Source organism: Salmo salar, chromosome 22 (assembly GCF_965601325.2).
Source record: "Salmo salar chromosome 22, fSalSal1, whole genome shotgun sequence".
Taxonomy (NCBI): Eukaryota; Metazoa; Chordata; class Actinopteri; order Salmoniformes; family Salmonidae; genus Salmo; species Salmo salar.
In genome coordinates this window covers 9,077,399-9,096,260 of record NC_138312.1, presented here as the reverse complement: position 1 = coordinate 9,096,260, position 18,862 = coordinate 9,077,399, and the positions used below count along the sequence as shown (strand labels likewise).

Sequence of the window (18,862 nt, the reverse complement as noted above, 5' to 3'; positions counted from 1 at the left end):
TGTCTCCTTCAGTAGCGCCTCAGCAAGCCAATTAAGTTTAGGGGAGTGAGAGACAAAAGAGTAGCAGTGAGGCAGCCTGCCCTGCAGGCAACAGGAAGGAGATAGTATAAAGGTTTAGATCGTAGAGAAAGCTTTGAGGAAAGAAAGAAAAGTATATTTAAGATAATTGCATTTATGCTTGGCAGGCACCCGCACCTCTCTTTTCTGACTAAAGAAGTAGGCCCATATATCTCTACTTGTGGTGTCATTCTGTAAAATAAAGATAAGGAACAGGGATTTAAGTTTACAACTCAAACCAATAGGCAACCTCTTGACTAACCCACTACTCTACTAACATGGTATGGCTGCAGTTTCACTGCCTTAACACAGGAGGGTGCTAAAGAATATCAAACGATTCTCTCTGTCTCCCTCTCCTCCCCCATTTCTCTCTGTCTAGTCCTTTGCCCCCTACTCTGACTCTCTGAGTCTATTCTACACCAATAAAATACAATTTCCCACAGAAAGACTGAGTGATTCTGTGTTTTGCCCACATGTAGGCTACTGGACTTGTGTGATAATGTTTCCAATGCTCAGCGTTCATGCAGCAGTAAAGATGATTTTTTTTTCATGATGACTTCAAATGAAACTTTATTTGTCACATGCGCCGAATACAACAAGTGTAGACTTTACCGTGAAATGCTTACTTACCAGTCCTTAAACCTACAGTGCAGTTCAAGAAGAGTTAAGAAAATATTTACCAAGTAGACTAAAATAAAAAGTAACACAATAAGAATAACGAGGCTATATACAGAGGGCACCGGTACCGAGTCAGTGTGTGGGGGTACAGGTTAGTTGAGGTAATTTGTACATATAGATGGGGGTGAAGTGACTATGCATAGATAATAAACAGCAAGTAGCAGCAGTATACAAAAGGGAGCGGGGGTCAATGTAAATTGTCCGGAGGCGATTTTATTAATTGTTCAATGGAGACACCAGATCACCTGAAATGTGTGATGGGTGTAACTACACAGATACTGTCCCACATGCATCACTTTCCCATTAGATTCTGAGTCAATTCCCACTTTGATCTCTACATCTTATTTCTGTAGAAATCAGAGAACCTTGGCCAGCAGGAGTGCCACCATTTTTATGTCTCTGCATCCAGAATGAAGGAAGTTGGAGGTCGTTTCGAATCCACAACTCTGGTGTTGCTAGTGCCATACTCTTACTACACTTTTTTTTTCTCTCACTCTGGTGCAATTTTCACAAGTATGTGGTACATTTTCACAACTCTATGAACAGAAATCAAAACGGATCAAAATGGTTCATGTTTCAAAACTCTAAGCACATTTTCAATTGACTTTTCACTGCACCAAATCACTCTTTAAATTGATACATATTCAATCTAAGTATAGTTTTTCAAACTGCAATATTCCCTTTACTTTGATTTTCTTGTCATGTGTGAATACATTTACACTGTAGTGTCACGTCCTGACCATAGAAAGCTGTTATTTTCTGTGGTAGAGTAGGTCAGGGCGTGACGGGGGTTTTCTAGTTTAGTTTTTCTATGTTATGTTCTAGTTTTGTATTTCTATGTTGGGTTTTGTTTGGGATGATGTCCAATTAGAGGCAGCTGGTCATCGTTGTCTCTAATTGGAAATCATACTTATGTAGGTGTTTTTCCCACCTGGGTTTGTGGGAGATTGTTTTTGAGTACGTGTATGTTAACTCTTCGTCACGGTTTGTTGTTTTTGTTTATTCAGTTTATTTTGTATGTATTGCATAGTTTCACAGTTCAATAAAATATGTGGAACGATAATCACGCTGCACTTTGGTCCGCTTCATCCTACGACAATCGTGACATGTAGAATTTTTAGTTTTACCTCAAATGTATCAATTTGGCATACATTTATGTTGGAAGTTGAAACAAAATTATATATGGATGAGCCTGTAAATACTACATCATTCTCCATCACCCAGTGTGTTACAATAAGACAAAGTGGAAAGAGTCACTATGTCAAATCAAATTTTATTGGTCACATACACATGGTTAGCAGATGTTAATGTGAGTGTAGCGAAATGCTTGTGCTTCTAGTTCCGATAGTGGAGTAATATCTAACAAGTAATCTAACAATTCCGCAACAACTACCTAATACACACAAATCTAAGTAAAGGGATGCAATAAGAATATGTACATATAAATATATGGATGACCGAGCGGCATAGGCGAGATGCAATAGATGGTATAGAGTACAGTATATACACATTAGATGAGTAATGCAGGATATGTAAACATTATTAAAGTGTCATTATTAAAGTGACTAGTGATCCATTTTTTAAAGTGGTCAATGATTTCGAATCTGTATGTAGGCGGCAGCCGCTCTGTCAGTGATGGCTGTGGAACAGTCTGATGGCCTTGAGATAGAAGCTGTTTTTCAGTCTCTCGGTCCCAGCTTTGATGCACCTGTACTGACTTCACCTTCTGGATGGTAGTGGGGTGAACAGGCAGTGGCTCGGTGGTGGTTGTCCTTGATGATCTTTTTGGCCTTCCTGTGACAGGTGCTGTAGGTGTCCTGGAGGGCAGGTAGTTTGCCCCCGGTGATGCACTGTGCAGACTGCACCACCCTCTGGAGAGCCTTGCGGTTGTGGGCAGTGCAGTTGCCGTACCAGGCGGTGATACAGCCCGACAGGATGCTCTCAATTGTGCATCTGTAAAAGTTTGTGAGGGTTTTAGGTGACAAGACACATTTCTTAAGCCTCTTGAGGTTCAAACTGTGGGTTAACTGCCTTGTTCAGGAGCAGAACGACAGATTTTTACCTTGTCAGCTCGGGGATTCGATCTAGCAATCTTTCGGTTACTGGCCCAACGCTCTAACCACTAGGGTACCTGCGGTTCACCACACTGTCTGTGTGGGTGGACCATTTCAGTTTGTCCGTGATGTATACGCCGAGGCCATCGTGAAGCATGTGGTGACAACAGACTGGAATAGGGAGAGATTGAATATGTCTGTAAACACATCAGCCAGCTTGTCTGCACATGCTCTGAGGACGCAGCTAAGGATGCCGTCTGGGCTGGCAGTCTTGCGAGGGTTAACACGTTTAAATGTCTTACACATGTCGGCCACAGAGAAGGAGAGGGGGGCCCTGCAGTCCTTGGTAACGGGCCGCATCGGTGTCACTGTATTATCCTTAAAAGCATGATTTACATTATTCATTATTCATTACCGCACGGCAAGCGGGACCGGAGCGCCAAGACTAGGTCCAAGAGGCTTCTAAATAGCTTCTCCTGAACATCTAATCAAATGGCTACCCAGACTATTTGCATGTCCCCCCCCCCCCCCCCCCCTTACTCTGCTGCTACTCTCTGTTATTTGGGGCGGCAGGTATCCTAGTGGTTAGAGCGTTGGGCCAGTAACCGAAAGATTGCTAGATCGAATCCCCGAGCTGACAAGGTAAAAATCTGTCATTCTGCCCCTGAAAAAGGCAGTTAACCCACAGTTCCTAGGCCGTCATTGTAAATAAGAATTTGTTCTTAACTGACTTGCCTAGTTAAATAAACAAAAAAATCATAATGTACTGCTTTTATAAATAAACATTGCTGATATGGCTGACTTACTTAAACAAATGTGGTTTCTACTGACAATTGAGATGTACAAACTGTGGCATAAGGGGACGGCGTGCGGATAAGAGGCAATCTGTAATTTTGATTAAGACATCCTTGAGATGTTTCTACAACTTGATTGGAGTCCACGTTGCAAGTTCAATTGATTGGACATTATTTGGATAGGCACACACCTGTCAATAAAAGGTCCTACAGTTGACAGTGCATGTCAGAGCAAAAACCAAACCATGAGGTCGAAGGAATTGTCCTTGGGTACCAAAGGGTACCAAAACATTTCTGCAGCATTGAAGGTCCCCAAGAACACAGTGTCCTCCATCATTCTTAAATGGAAGAAGTGTGAAACCACCAAGACTCTTTCTGGAGCTGGCCGCCCGGCCAAACTGAGCAATTGGGGGAGAAGGACCTTGGTCAGGAAGGTGATTAAGAACCCGTTGGTCACTCTGACGGAGCTCTAGAGATCCTTTATGGAGATGGGAGAACCTTCCAGAAGAACAACCATCTCTGCAACACTCCACCAATCAGGCCTTTATAGTAGAGTGGCCAGACGGAAGCTACTCCTCAGTAAAAGGGACATGACAGCCCGCTTGGAGTTTGCCAAAAGGCACCTAATGACTCTCAGACCGTGAGAAACAAGATTCTCTGGTCTGATGAAAAAAATATTGAACTCTTTGGCCTGAATGCCAAGCGTCACGTCTGGAGGAAACCTGGCACCATCCCTACGGTGAAGCATGCTGGTGGCAGCATCATGCTGTGGGGATGTTTTTCAGAGGCAGGGACTGGGAGACTAGTCAGGATCGAGGGAAAGATGAACTGAGCAAAGTACAGAGAGATCCTTGATGTAAACCTGCTCCAGAGCACTCAGGACCTCAGACTGGGGCGAAGGTTCCCCTTCCGACAGGACAACAACCCTAAGCATACAGCTAAGACAACACTGGAGTGGCTTCAGGACAAGTTTCTGAATGTCCTTGAGTGGCCCAGCCAGAGCCCAGACTTAAACCCGATCGAACATCTCTGGAAATACCTGAAAATAGCTTTGCAGCAATGCTCCCCATACAACCTGACAGAGCTTGAGAGGATCTGCAGAGAATAATTGGAGAAACTCCCCAAATACAGGTGTGCCAAGCTTGTAGCGTCATACTCAAGAAGACTCGAGGCTGTAATTGCAGCTAAAGGTGCTTCAACAAAGTACTGAGTAAAGTCGCTTGGGTTTGGTGGCAGGGCTTGCAAACCATTACAGACTACAAAGGGAAGCACAGCCGAGAGCTGCCCAGGGACATGAACATACCAGAAGGGCTAAATAACTTGTATGCTCACTTTGAGGAAATTAACTTTGAAACATGTCTGAGAGCATCAGCTGTTCCGGACGACTGTGTGATCACGCTCTCCGACAGCCAACTTGAGTAAAACCTTTAAACAGGTCAACATTCACAAGGCCGCAAGGCCAGACAGATTACCAGGACGTGTACTCCGAGCATGCGGTGACGAACTGGCAAATGTCTTCTCTGACATTTTCAAACTCTCCCTGTCTGAGTCTGTAATACCAACATGTTTCAAGCAGACCACCTTAGTCTCTGTGCCCAAGAACACTAAGGTAACCTGCCTAAATGACAACCGACCCGTAGCACTCACGTCTGTAGCCATGAAGGGCTTTGAAAGGCTGGTCAACACCATTATCCCAGAAACCCTAGACCCACTCCAATTTGCATACCGCCCCAACAGATCCACAAATGATACAATCTCTATTGCACTCCACACTGCCCTTTCCCATCTGGACAAAAGGAACACCTATGTGAGAATGCTATTCATTGACAACAGCGCAGCGTTCAACACTATAGTGCCCTCAAAGCTCATCACGAAGCTAAGGACCCTGGGACTAAACACCTCCCTCTGCAACTGGATCCTGGACTTCCTGACAGACCGCCCACAGGTGGCAAGGGTAGGTAACAGCACATCCGCCACGCTGATCCTCAACAAGGGGGCCCCTCAGGGGTGCATGCTCAGTCCCCTCCTGTACTCCCTGTTCACTCATGACTGCACGGCCAGGCACGACTCCAACACCATCATTAAGTTTGCCGATGACACAACAGTGTTGATCACCGACAACAACAAGACAGCCTACAGGGAGGAGGTCAGAGACCTGACCGTGTGGTGCAAGGACAACAACCTCTCCCTTAATGTGATCAAGACGATTGTGGACTACAGGAAAAGGAGGACTGAGCACGCCCACATTGTCATCGACGGGGCTGTAGTGGAGCAGGTTGAGAGTTTCAAGTTCCTTGGCGTCCACATCACCAACAAACAAACATGGTCCAAGCACACCAAGACAGTTGTGAAGAGGGCACGACAAAACCTATTCCCCCTCAGGAGACAAAAAAAGATTTGACATGGGTTCTCAGATCCTCAAAAGGTTCTACAGCTGCACCATCAACAGCATCCTGACTGATTGCATCACTGCCTGGTATGGCAACTGCTCGGCCTTCGACTGCAAGGCACTACAGAGGGTAGTACGTACGGCCCAGTACATCACCAGGGCCAAGCTTCCTGCCATCCAGGACCTCTATACCAGGCAGTGTCAGAGGAAGGCCCTAAAAATTGTCAAAGACTCCAGCCACCCTGTTCTCTCTGCTACCGACTGTTCTTTCTGCGGTACTAGAGTGCCAAGTTAGGTCCAAGAGGCTTCTAAACAGCTTCTACCCCCAAGCCATAAGACTCCTGAACATCTAATCAAATGGCAATCCAGATATATTACCTCAATTACCTCAACTAACCGGTGCCCCCGCATATTGACTCTTTACCGGTACCCCCTGTATATACTGTTGCCTCGGTATTGTTATTTTACTGCTGCTTAATTATTTGTTAATTTTATTTCTTACTTTTTTAGGTATTTTCTTTAAACTGCATTGTTGGTTAAGGGCATGTAAGTAAGCATTTCACTATAAGGTCTACACCTGTTGTATTCGCCCATGTGACAAATAACATTTGATTTGATTTACTTATGTAAATGTGACATTTCATTTTTTTTTATACATTTGCTAACATTTCAAAAAAACATTTTGTTGCTTTGTCATTATGGGATATTGTGTGTAGATTGATGAGAAAAAAACAGCAATTTAATCAATTTTAGAGGTCTGAATACTTTCTGAAGTCGCTGTATGGTTTATTATGTGTAGGTCTCTGTGAGTCACATGTTGAATGCAAGAGTCATGACTTTACTTAGGCCTACAAGACTATTTGGTCTGTAAAGCTAAATCACAAGTTAGATGGGTTGTTGTGTGTGATTGATTACAGTAGGGTATAGGGTAGGCTTTTATAATTGAATGATGATTTGGGTGCCCATTTTGGCCCACCTACATTTTTTTGAATGGATGTCTGCCTACGCCACTGCTTTTGTAGTTTATCCCTGGCTGAACATGTTGGGCAACATCAGGAAATAGCGTAGCATTAGCCACCCTAGCATGGGGGTGGAAAATTGTGTTTTATTAAGACAGTATGCATATTTTCCCTGTTTTTTCCACCGACAAGCCATTAAATACATTTTCATGTGTTTTGTATATTTTTCCACACTATGTGGTTGGAATAATACTGTGAAATTGTCAAAAATTATGATAATGCCCTTTAAGTGTAAAATTTTGAAAATACTTGTTCTCATCATGTTTTGTTGGGAGGGAGTTTTGCCCTTCCATGGTGACATCACCATGCGGTAAATTCATTTTAGACCAATAAGAAAGAGAGTTCTAAACCTCTCTGCCAATTTAAACGCATTTTCAGTTTTCCTCTCCACATCAAACCACTCTCAGGCAAAATTCTTACTTGGGAAATTGCTCTTTGCTAAGAAACTATTTTTGTTTATTTCAGACCATTTTATATGAAGAAAAACAAATCACTGTAAGGTACTCAATTGCTACCCAGAAATTATTTTATATTGACATAAATACAGCTGCATTGGACCTTTAAAGTCAGATGTAAGATGACAAACTAGGTAAATGCAGAAGCCCACTCCATCCATTCTATAGTTTTTTGATGAAAAGTAACTCTCTTCTGACGTGTATTTGGGTTATTTGAGATTCCCTGTGAGGGCCTTCGTGTCCAAACCCATGCAGTGTGATAAATGTAAATTATTTGGTTATGTGTCGTGTTAGGGTGCAGGAGACAGAGGTGGCAAGAATAAGGGCTGTCCAGAATGTCTCCTATCCGGAGGCATTGAGAAGAGTGGAAGAAAGGCTTGAAGTTGATGAAGTAATGGTAGTAGGAGTAGAGACACAAGATGATGTTCCTTGTCAACAGAGGGATCCTGACATGTTGCATGTTAAGAAGGTGGACTTTGTAGTGTTTATTGCTTTAGTTATCAACTTCACAGTGCAAACGGAGAGGAATTCTGAGAAAATAGGCATCATTGTGAGTGCGGCGGAGCGTTTTTTGGGACTCAGGATCTTTTCTTTAGAGGCACTACAAGTAATCCTGTCGATGAATGCTCCGTCCTCACAGGCACCTGAGCCTGTGTAGGGATGTGATTTGAATGTGACTGAAGGAGTGGAATGGTTGTTTTGATTTATTTTTGTATTTTGTATTATCTCAAAACCTGTCTAGTAGGTGGTGGCAATACACCAATAGGTGTAGTCTGCCATAAAACTTTAAAGAAGAAGAACAAACATGAGCTGTGTTCGAATAACTATACTAACATACTGTATACTGTACTACATACTTAATGGGTTTGTACTACATACTATAAGTTAATTTTAGTATACTGTAAACGAACTGTATCATTTCAGTTGAGCGTACTAGAGCTTTGCCTGTCTACAGGAAGTTGATGCTGTTTCTCAGTGGCGGATTTAGTTATAGGCGACATGGGCAGCCGCCCATGGCGGGGCACGGGGCGCCCGCACAAAAACATTTGGAATGGTGACATTTGCGCGATCGCTTTTGTATCGCTCATTTGCACGTCACGTCAATTATATCATGTCACCATGTGGGACTGTGGGTCAATTAACCTTATTGGAGTGGGTGCTCTGATTCTAGTTTGTGAGCTAGGCAGGCTACTGCCTGGGAAGGTCTCCCACTCAGAAGTATGAGATGGGCAGGGGCGAGGGTAGGTTGACCTCAGATCTCCCCACTGGAAGTCCAAGAGTAGGGGGAGCGGGGGAATCTATCAAATAGCGCACCTCTAACTTTGTACAGTATTAATGCAATTAGTAAAATCAGTCACCCTACGAAATGCTACCAAATATACCACAATTCATTCATAATACTGTGAATATATAGTTTCACAGACATATATTGTTGCATTTTTTTCTGGTTTGTACGAAGTAGTTAACAGTAATATAAAACTAGTCTGCACACCACCAAGTTGAATTGGTTTAGTCTTGACTCTTGGTTGACAGTGTTGGGTGATGGGTAATGTATTGATGCTCGAGTGCCAAATCAACACAAATTTGTTTCTATTTGTCTTTGTTACTTCTTTTTGATATTTATGTGTCTTATTTTTGCATATATTTGTATATTTATATAGTTTTAAATGTTATGATTATTTATTTGTGTTGTTCCAAATGTCTGAATAAAAATGACAGTTAGTGCAGAATGGTGCTTTTTTTGAGGGGGACGGAGGGACGGGGGGGCGGTTCGCCCAGGGAGCCATACAAGTTAGAACCGCCACTGCTGTTGCTATGCAACCTCTTGCTAGCTTGTTAGCATAACAAATGACTAGGTAAACATTTTACGATTTCGGGTGTGTTCGTAAATTCAATCTGCAGTGCCAGAGTGTGCTCTGGGCGTTCCAGAGCGTTATCAGATTGTAAATTCAGAGCGTTTCGCTCTTGGAGAGTTCAGAGCGCACACTGGACTCTCTGGGCGAGGAGTAGGGTTGATCCGAGCGTTCAACAGCAGTCAAGCATCCAAGCCAACTGGCTAACGTTGGCTAGCTACTTCCAGACACAAATGAGAGAACACCTCACTCTGACCATTTTACTTGCCATAGCAGAGCTGGTTAGGCTGTTTTCATGGTATCCAGAGCGTTGGTGACTGTAACTGTGCTGCTGGCAAAAATGTATTACACTTTGTTCCCCCCGCGTTTACTGACACCGGACATATTCAACGGGGCGCTAGAGTGCTCTGAAATTTAACCAGGAAAAGCACATTGAGACCCAGAGTCTCTTTTTCAAGGGAGACCTGGCCAAGAAGGCAGCAACAATCAATACATTACATAACTAAAACATACAACAATACAATACAACAACATTTTTAAAAAGCATTTACACTCCTCTGTAACAGAGTCTCCCATCCATATTTTTTTATTAATTCAGTGGCAGTAACATATCTATATGAAGCATGGATTGTAGATTATTCCATGCATCTAGTGCACAAGAAGAGAAGGCAGTCTTGCCTAATACTGTGACTGTCCTGGGGACTTTAAGTAGCAACCACCTAGCAGACCGGGTATGGTAACTGCTGGTGGTGAAGGAGACTAGACCCAAAAGTGCTTTGTAGATGAACACATACAAATGTATCTTTCTGCGCATATAAAGTGAGGTCCAACCTACCATTTGGTACAATGTGCAAATGGTGGGTGAGTGACTTGGCATTTGTAATAAAGTGCAAAGATGCATGATAAACAGAGTCCAGTCTCTGTAAGACGGAGGAGGTTGCATGCATGTACAACAAGTCACCATAATCAATTACAGAGAGAAAAGTGGCCTGAATAAAGCTTCTTTCTAGCCATAAGTGTGAAGCAAGCCTTATTACAAAAAATAAAAATCCAATTTAATTTTAAGCTTTGTCACAAGATTATCCACATGAACTTCAAAGGACAACTTGTCATCCAACCAAATACCTAGGTATTTGTAGGTTGACACTTTTTCAACGGATAAGCCACCAGATGTGACAATGCTAACGTTCTCAATGTCCATTGAAACGCACAACGACTATACCACTTAGCTAAGAATGATGTGAATAAGTCAATAAACATTGGTTAGTTAGTTAGATAGCAGATAGTTAATATACTGCCTGGCAAGTTTGATGTATTAGTATCCAACTAATGTTAGGTAACTAGCTAACATACCTGTACATACTGCTGCAATGCTATGCGGAGGGATAGTGTGGCTAACAAATTGTCAGCCAACATAACGTGTAACATAACTTATTTGAAAAGTCATGCCCACTTTCGGAAGAATTGCATTATGGGCCCTAAAAGTACGAAATAGTGTCCTCTGCATGTATACTTTGTATTTTGGTGAATTTAGTACAACATCCGGGAACTTTTGGCATACTAACTATATCCATACTATGACCAATAAACATACTATATACTCAATTCACGTCACAAATAGTATGGTTAGTGCGGTGAGTATGAGATTAGTATGAGTATTCGAATGTAGGCTGCAGATACCGGTAGCCCTTATGGAAACTTGAAAATGTAAGGTTTTCAACCCATAGGAGTCAAATGTTCTCTGTATTTGCGTAAGTCAACAGCCTTGGGGTGCTTCAAGACATATTACAGGTTGAAAGGGGGCGTATACCTGAGGAGCTTGTGAGCAGGTGGTGACAATTTAGTAACTTTATTGGAGATTTCCAAGAAGAGGTCTGTGTGATTCCAGAGTGAAAGAACATGATATCACATATTTACGGTGGGCAGATAGAAAGTGACCAAATAGCCTACTAACTTTATGCAAACCAACTTCAAGAGCTGTAGGTAGGCTACTACAGGCCACAGCCCCACTTTGGGGGGGAGACACTACACCACACCAGCATAACAGAGACAACATTCTGGGACGGATCGAGCTCCACAGTAGATAGTCTGCATGGACTAGAGAGGGTATGGCTGCGCGAGCGAGACTATTTAATCTAGCCACAATTGTATTCCTGTTTTCGAACTACTACTCCGCCTCACAGGCACCAGGCACCAAGAAAGGAAACTCGGAAAAATGCAACAATAAGGTAAGAGATTTCTGAAAAAGCTGCAGATTAACGTCGTGTCATGAGTGCGCGTCAAATTCCAAATGTCGTAGTTTGCTGAGTTCTTCTCATGTTCAATTTGACATTTTGTTAAAACCTAAATGTGGAAATGATAGCAATTATAGCTAAACATTTTGGCCGGAAGTTTTTTAAACAAATGATGTGAACACTTCAAGAAGTCCAAGCTTTGGTTGAAAGATATGTATATTCTACTTTACCTTTTTTCCCGTCAGTGATCTTTTCTAATAATAGACTATCCCAATAAACCCACGAAGGATTTACATACAACCATGTTACCAGTGGTGGGAAAAGTACCCAATTGTCCTACTTGAGTAAAAGTAAAGAACTTGTTTTTAATTTATGGATAGGCAGGGTATTTGTGTTTAGTGCGTCCTCCAGGTCAGAGGCGGTAGGGATGACCAAGGATGTTCTCTTGATAAATGTGTGAATTGGAACATTTTCTTGTCCTGCTAAGCATTCAAAATGTAACGAGTACTTTTGGGTGTCAGGGAAAATTGAGTAAAAAGTACGTTCTTTTCTTTAGGAAATGTAGTGAAGTAAAAGTTAAATAGTAAAGTACAGATACTACTTAAGTAGTACTTTAAAGTGTTTTTACACAAGTACTTTACACCTACAAAAAGGTGGAATCTAGTCAGTAGTGGACAGTTTGTAGCCCAACTACAGTTGGAAATGGCTATTAGTTGTAAAAGGTGAAACTGTTGCAGGTGAGAAGTGGTGTGTGTGTGTGTGTCAGATCCATTGTCTCCAAAAAGGTGTTAACCATAGTACAGTCCCATTTCACTGCCAATTGTCATTATAATGTTGTGACAGTAGACATGGCACAAGGGGTGTCACGGACCTATTATTTTAGAGGGGGCATGAAGTATAATGATTAGAGAATAATCATTGTCATTATGCCTAATTCTGTGTAATAATAATGAAAAAAGTGCCACGAAACGTTCAAAGTTCTTGAAATTTTCCGGATTGACTGACCTTCATGTCTTAAAGTAATGATGCACTGTCGTTTTCTCTTTGCTTATTTGAGCTGTTCTTGGTCTTTTACCAAATAGGGCTATCTTCTGTATACCACCCCTACCTTGTCACAATACAACTGATTGGCTCAAACGCATTTAGAAGGAAAGAAATTCCAGAAATTTAAATTTAACAAAAATCTATCATGTTTAAAAATGCTTGTTAGAACTGTTTCACCGACGGCACAAACCGTCATTCTGTAATGTCAGCCAAACTATGAAACATATTCGTTTGCAAGTGATCGACAGTTGAAGAATGTAACTTTTTCATAATGGATAAATCTGGGAATTGCATCCTTGGTTTCAGTGGAAGTCTGGAGGAAAAATGCAATCAACACACTTATATAACAGGTCATGTGTCCCAAATGGCACCCTATTCCCTATATAGTACACAACTTTTGACACAGTGAAAGTAGTGCACTATAACGGGAATAAGGTTCCATTTGGGACGCAGGCCAGGTGAAATCACCCCTTTGGTTTCCTTTTGTGCTTACAACCACAAAGTCCCGCCATACTACCTGGGACAACGAGAGTTGTTTGAAGAGGGTCCCTCTCTTACCTCTATGGGCCAGTTAAAATGTTTAAAAACATTGCAGAGAACTCAACACATACTGTAACGTTTCTCTGAACTAAATGTAATAAGGGAAATGCATTAGTCTATTTTGAAGAGTACACGGTCCACACACAATGTGTATTTTGTTGGCATAAAATAAATGTTCTGATTGTAATTTGGAAGACTGCTGCCCAATTGTTTCAATGGTCTGCTGTACTTCCTTTTATGTGGACAGCCATGCGATCAGAGGCAACAATAACATTGATAGCAGCAATAGCACTAATCACAATACGACTCTGTTTTAGGTTCCTTGTTGTGAATAGACTCCAAAAGACAAAACCATAAAACAAGATGTCAATTTGTGTCTGATGTATGAGAAAAGACTGAATTGTGAATTCCTGGAGTGTAACCCTACGTAGTGTGTTTTGCACCCATTGTCAATGTCCTTATGATTCCTAGTCATGCCTTGATTTACAGTGTCAAAGGGATGGAAAGAAAAAGGACAATGTTTTACAATGTCTCCAGACGTACACAAACAGTGGCCTGGCCAAGTCTTTTATTGTGGTGGCCTTGGGATCTCTTACCAGCCCTGGCTTGACTGCACATGTGGGACACATGTTTCCTTCACTTTGTCTTTGTTAATCACAAACTCCAAAGAGAAAACCCGCTCTTGTTCTCTCTTTTCTTATGTCTGTAACATCTGGCTGCAGATGAATGATGTCGGGAAGGGAGGTGCATTTGCTTCATAGGGTTGATGGTGTGTGGAGGGAGAGAGAGTTTGTAAGAGGGAGAGTGTGTGTTCATGCTGGAATTTGTTCTGTGTTTATTTATTTTTTTATTTAACCAGGTAGGCCAGTTGAGAACACGTTCTCATTTACAACTGCGACCTGGCCAAGATAAAGTAAAGCAGTGCGACACAAACGACAACGCAGAGTTACACATGGAAACTGTGTGCTCCATGCTCGCACCTGTGTGTGTATTGTGGTAACAAGGTTTAGAGTTATTCCTCTCCAGCACCTTGAGGGAGCATTGAAAACCACCCAACCAGCTCGTATCCTTGGAGGCAGTTTTGTGTCTGTTCTGTGGGAAAGTTCCTGGTTGGCTAGCTCTGAATCGGGACAGAGCCATCGCCCCGGAGCTTTTCTCAATGAGGAGGCCTGGGCCTTTCAGATGCATGGCTGCCTGCCTTTGACTGGCAGGGAGGGAGGGAATCCTGCTGCTAGGGAAGAATGGCTGCTTGGCCCTGGTAAACGGGAGGTATGTTAAAAGTGAATTAAAAGTCCAGTGTGTCTGTCCACCCTACCAGGGTGCACTGCATTGTTGATGGGCTGCTCAGAAGCTAGCTTTATGAATGAACCCGTGCAAGAAATGAATAAATAATGAAATGGTCAGAGTTAGAAATAAGTTTTGCTTTTGTGTAGAATTGTTTATCTAATTAGATTTTGTAGAAACGTGCGCAGCCGCGCGCGCACACACACTTTCAATGACTGGCCGTGTCCGAATACCCATATTAGCGTATTAAATAGTATGCGAAAAAAGAATGTGAAATTTGGAAAATAGTACTCTGAATGCGTCATCTAATGCGCGATTGCGTTGAGTCCCGCCATTCGTTCATTTTGGTACAGCGTGTAAATGTATCTGATTATCAGCTGTAGTGAAACACGCAAGTCGGGAAAGACCAGTGACTTCTATATCAAACGCCGAATTAGTATGCAGTTTAAGTGTGTAGTACGCTAGTATGGGTATTCAGACACAGCGACTGTATGAGTCTGACAGACTGAAGTCATTACCACCAATTATCCAATCTTTCCTCTTTACCTCATCAGTGATCTGCTACCCGGGGCACTTCCTACTTCCTGCCAAAGGCTCAGAGCCCAGAATGAGATTATACAGTGGTCTCTTCAAAAGCTCCAGAGTCAGACATCTCTATGAAGTTACGATACAAGGTACTCTCCTGTGTTTCAATATGACCCGACTGACCAGTATTTTAATTATGACTACTGTGACACAAAGGCGCAGACCCCCAGAGTGAGATTATACAGTGGTCCCTTCAAATGCTAAAGAAACACAAGGTACACTCCGGTGTTCATTGTTAGTCCTCAGTAGTTATTTTATGACTACCACCATACAACGTGAGCATCCACAGAGGTTAGGGTGCTCAATATAGTAGTTTTGTTACCTTGTGTTGCCGTAGGAAGTGTTACTGCACTTTATGTTGATTTGGTGGCTCAATATCCACAATTTTAGATATAATGTATGCATTTATTCAAGTGACAGCTTAATGTGAGCTCTCACATTTTTCAACATGTTTTTTTTTTTTTTTTACAAAAAGATAGATTTGGAGTGAGAGAAACTTGGATTTTTCAGCAGGTACATATGCAAGATGCTACACTCCACAGCATGGCCTTTGCTCCAGATCAATTCCAAACCTACAACTTAATTTTGACCATAATTAACTGGAGAAATTACTGCTTCCAAGTTTTTATTTAATTTTGCAAGCTATACGGAGGGTGTTCTAGTCAACAAACAGCAGAGACCGGAGGACACCATTCTAACCTTGAACTGAGCCAGATACAAATTCAATTAGCACTAAGGTGTGAAGTAAAAGGTATTTGGACCCAACAAGTGTGAGCCTTTGACGTGTCCTCTGAAGCCCCCTCCTACTGTTCAAAGACCATTCATTGGCATCTTCAACAAGAAATCTGCCTCCAGAAATAAAAGCTTCTCCCAAGTGGGTGTGACACCTACTCCCTTTGCCTGCTGCACTGCTGCTTGGATTCCGCCTGGTGATCTGTTTACTGTCTGTCCTGGCCCGTCTCCCCATCTGGTACAGGTGCCCCCACCACACTCCCGCCTCTCTCCTGAGCTTTCACTCGCCTCCAGCACACACGCACTGTTGGGGCAAGTGACTCTGAACTTACGATGGCTAGCTCCAAGTCGTTTTATATATTTAATTTTTTTCTTGTGCATTTTGCTTTTTGCCTCATGACTCCTGCATACTTTGACTAGAAACTTTCTTTACCCAACCGTGGGACAGACTGATTGTTCCCACACTCGGGACGCTGACTCTCTATTGGTTAGACTTTTGGCCTCCACATCCTATTCTATCCACCTCTCGCTGACTTTGTATTCATGTCACCTGATGAAATTGCTGTACAAAATGATCTTGTTTCCATCTGATGCACATTGATGTCATAAATCAACACTGCAGAGCTCTCCCTGTCCTCTGCCGTGCCCTGATTCTATTACTGTTGATATCTGGAAATGGTCCAGGTGTACATGCACATCTACTGTTGCTAGCCCCAATTCTGACTTGTGCTCTATCTGCTTCACTGATTTCTGCTCTTGTAAAAGCCTGTGTTTTCTGCATGTTAGCACTAGATGCTTATTACCTAAAATGGATCAATTGAAAGTGTGGGTTCACAGCTCCAATCCAGATGTTGGTCATTACTGAGATGTGGTTAAGAGTGTTATGAATACTGATGTTAACCTTTCTGTCTTGCCGAAAAAGGTTAGAACCAGATCTTCCAAAGGTGGGTGAGTGGCAGTCTTTACCAAGGATCACCTTCAGTGCTCGGTTGTCTCCACCAAGTCTGTCCCCAAACAATTTGATTTGCTGGTTTTAAGATTTAAACTTTCTAATAGCTCTTTGTTGACTGTTGCTGGGTGCTATCGTCCTCCATCAGCACTGGCCTGTACCCTACCTGCCCTAAGCTCTCTCCTGGTCCCTTACACTAAGTCTGAATTTGTCCTGCTAGGTGACCTAAACTGGGACATGCTTAAACCACCTGACCATGTCCTAAAGCAATGGGACTCCCTAAATCTTTCTGATTGTCACCAATCCCACAAGGTATGACTCCAACCACCCAGAAAAGGCTACTCAACGTTATCCTCACAAATAATCCTTATAGGTATCAGTCTGGTGTTTTCTGTAATGACCTTAGTGATTACTGTTTTACAGCCTGTGTTCGTAATGGCTGCTCAGTGAAACGACCTGTCCTGATTTGTCATAGACGCTTGCTAAAAAAAACTTTAATGAGCAAGCCTTCCTTCATGAACTGGCCCCTGTAAAATGGTATAGAATCAGCTTGATCCCCTCTGTCGAAGACGCTTGGACCTTATTAAAAATATATATATTTTCAGTGGTGTTAACACGCCCCCATAAAGAAAATGAGAATTAAAAACAGGTTCAGCCCCTGGTTTGACTGTGATCTTGCAGTTACTCTACCTTAAGAATTGCATTTGGCGAAAGGCTTGGCACACGCATACTCGGGCTGACTGGCTCGCGTTCAGGCAAATGAGAAATAAGTGCACTCAGGCTATCCAGAACGCCAAAGTTAGTTACTTTAAGGAGCAGTTCTCTCTCTCTGGGTCTAACCCCAAGAAGTTCTGGAAAACGGTTAAAGACCTGGAGAATAAACCCTCCTTCTCACAGCTGCCCATGTCCCTTAATATTGATGTCGTTGTTACTGACAAGAAGCACATGGCTGAGCTCTGTAATCACCACTTCATTAAGTCAGGATTCCTATTTAACTCAGCCATGCCTCCTTGCCCGTTCAACATTTGCTCATCTCCCACCCCTTCTAATGTGACTATCCCCGATGCTTCTCCCCCCCCCCCCCCCGCCCCGCTACAAAGTTTCTCCCTGCAGGCAGTTACTGAGTCCGGGGTGCTAAAGGAGCTCCTTATACCCCAAAAAACATCAGGGTCAGATGGTTTAGACCCTTTCCTCTTTACGGTTGCTGCCCCTATCATCGCCAAGCCTATCTCCAACCTTTTTAACTTGTCTCTCCTTCTTGGGGAGGTTCCCATTGCTTGGAAGGCAGCCACAGTTCATCCTTTATTTAAAGGGGGAGATCAAGCTGATCCTAACTGTTATAGACCTATTTTAATTTCCCCTGTTTATCAAAAGTGTTGGAAAAACTTGTCAATAATCAACTGACTGGCTTTCTTGATGTCTATAGTATTCTCTCTGATATGCAATCTGGTTTCCACTCAGGTTATGGATGAGTCACTGCAACCTTAAATTGTCACCATTGCCCTTGATTCTAAGCAATATTTTGTTGCTGTTTTTATTGACTTGACCAAAGCGTTTGATACGGTAGACCATTCCATCCTGTGGGCTGGCTAAGGTGTATTGGTGTCTCTGAGGGGTCTTTGGCCTGGTTTGCTAACTACCTCTCAAAGAGTGCAGTGTATATAGTCAGAAACTCTGCTGTCTCAGCCACTGCCTGTCACCAAGGGAGTACCCCAAGGCTCAATCCTAGGCCCCACACTCTTCTCAATTTACATCAACTACATAGATCAGGCAGTAGGAAGCTCTCTCATCCATTTATATGCAGATGATAGTCTTATACTCAGCTGGCCCCTCCCTGGATTTTGTGATAAATGCTCTACAACAAAGCTTTCTTAGTGTCCAGCAAGCTTTCTCTACCCTTAACCTTGTTCTGAACACCTCCAAAACAAAGGTCATGTGGTTTGGTAAGAAGAATGCCCCTCGTCCCACAGGTGTTAGTACTACCTCTGAGGGTTTAGAGCTTGAGGCAGTCACCTCATACAAGTATTTGGGAGTATGGCTAGACGGTGCACTGTCCTCCTCTCAGCACATATCAAAGCTGCAGGCTAAAGTTAAATGTAGACTTTGTTTCCTTGATTGTAATTGCTCCTCTTTCACCCCAGCTGCCAAACTAACCCTGATTCAGATGACCATCCTACCCATGATAGATTACGGAG

General features: G+C 42.6%; 1 protein-coding gene across 2 annotated transcripts in view; it reads left to right on the top strand.

Moving 5' to 3' along the window:
* The first annotated feature begins 10,965 nt into the window (after window positions 1–10,965).
* The window catches only part of LOC106582696 (interleukin-17 receptor D), a 53,505-nt gene continuing 45,608 nt past the window's right edge, over window positions 10,966–18,862 (top strand). Inside the window, exon 1 of one of the 2 annotated variants that reach the window (XM_082967351.1) lies at window positions 10,966–11,527. In XM_082967351.1, the coding sequence (XP_082823477.1) occupies window positions 11,408–11,527 (120 nt within the window). In that variant the 5' untranslated portion in view covers window positions 10,966–11,407. The remainder of the gene's footprint in view (window positions 11,528–18,862) is intronic. The other variant, XM_014166010.3, reaches the window with a different exon arrangement.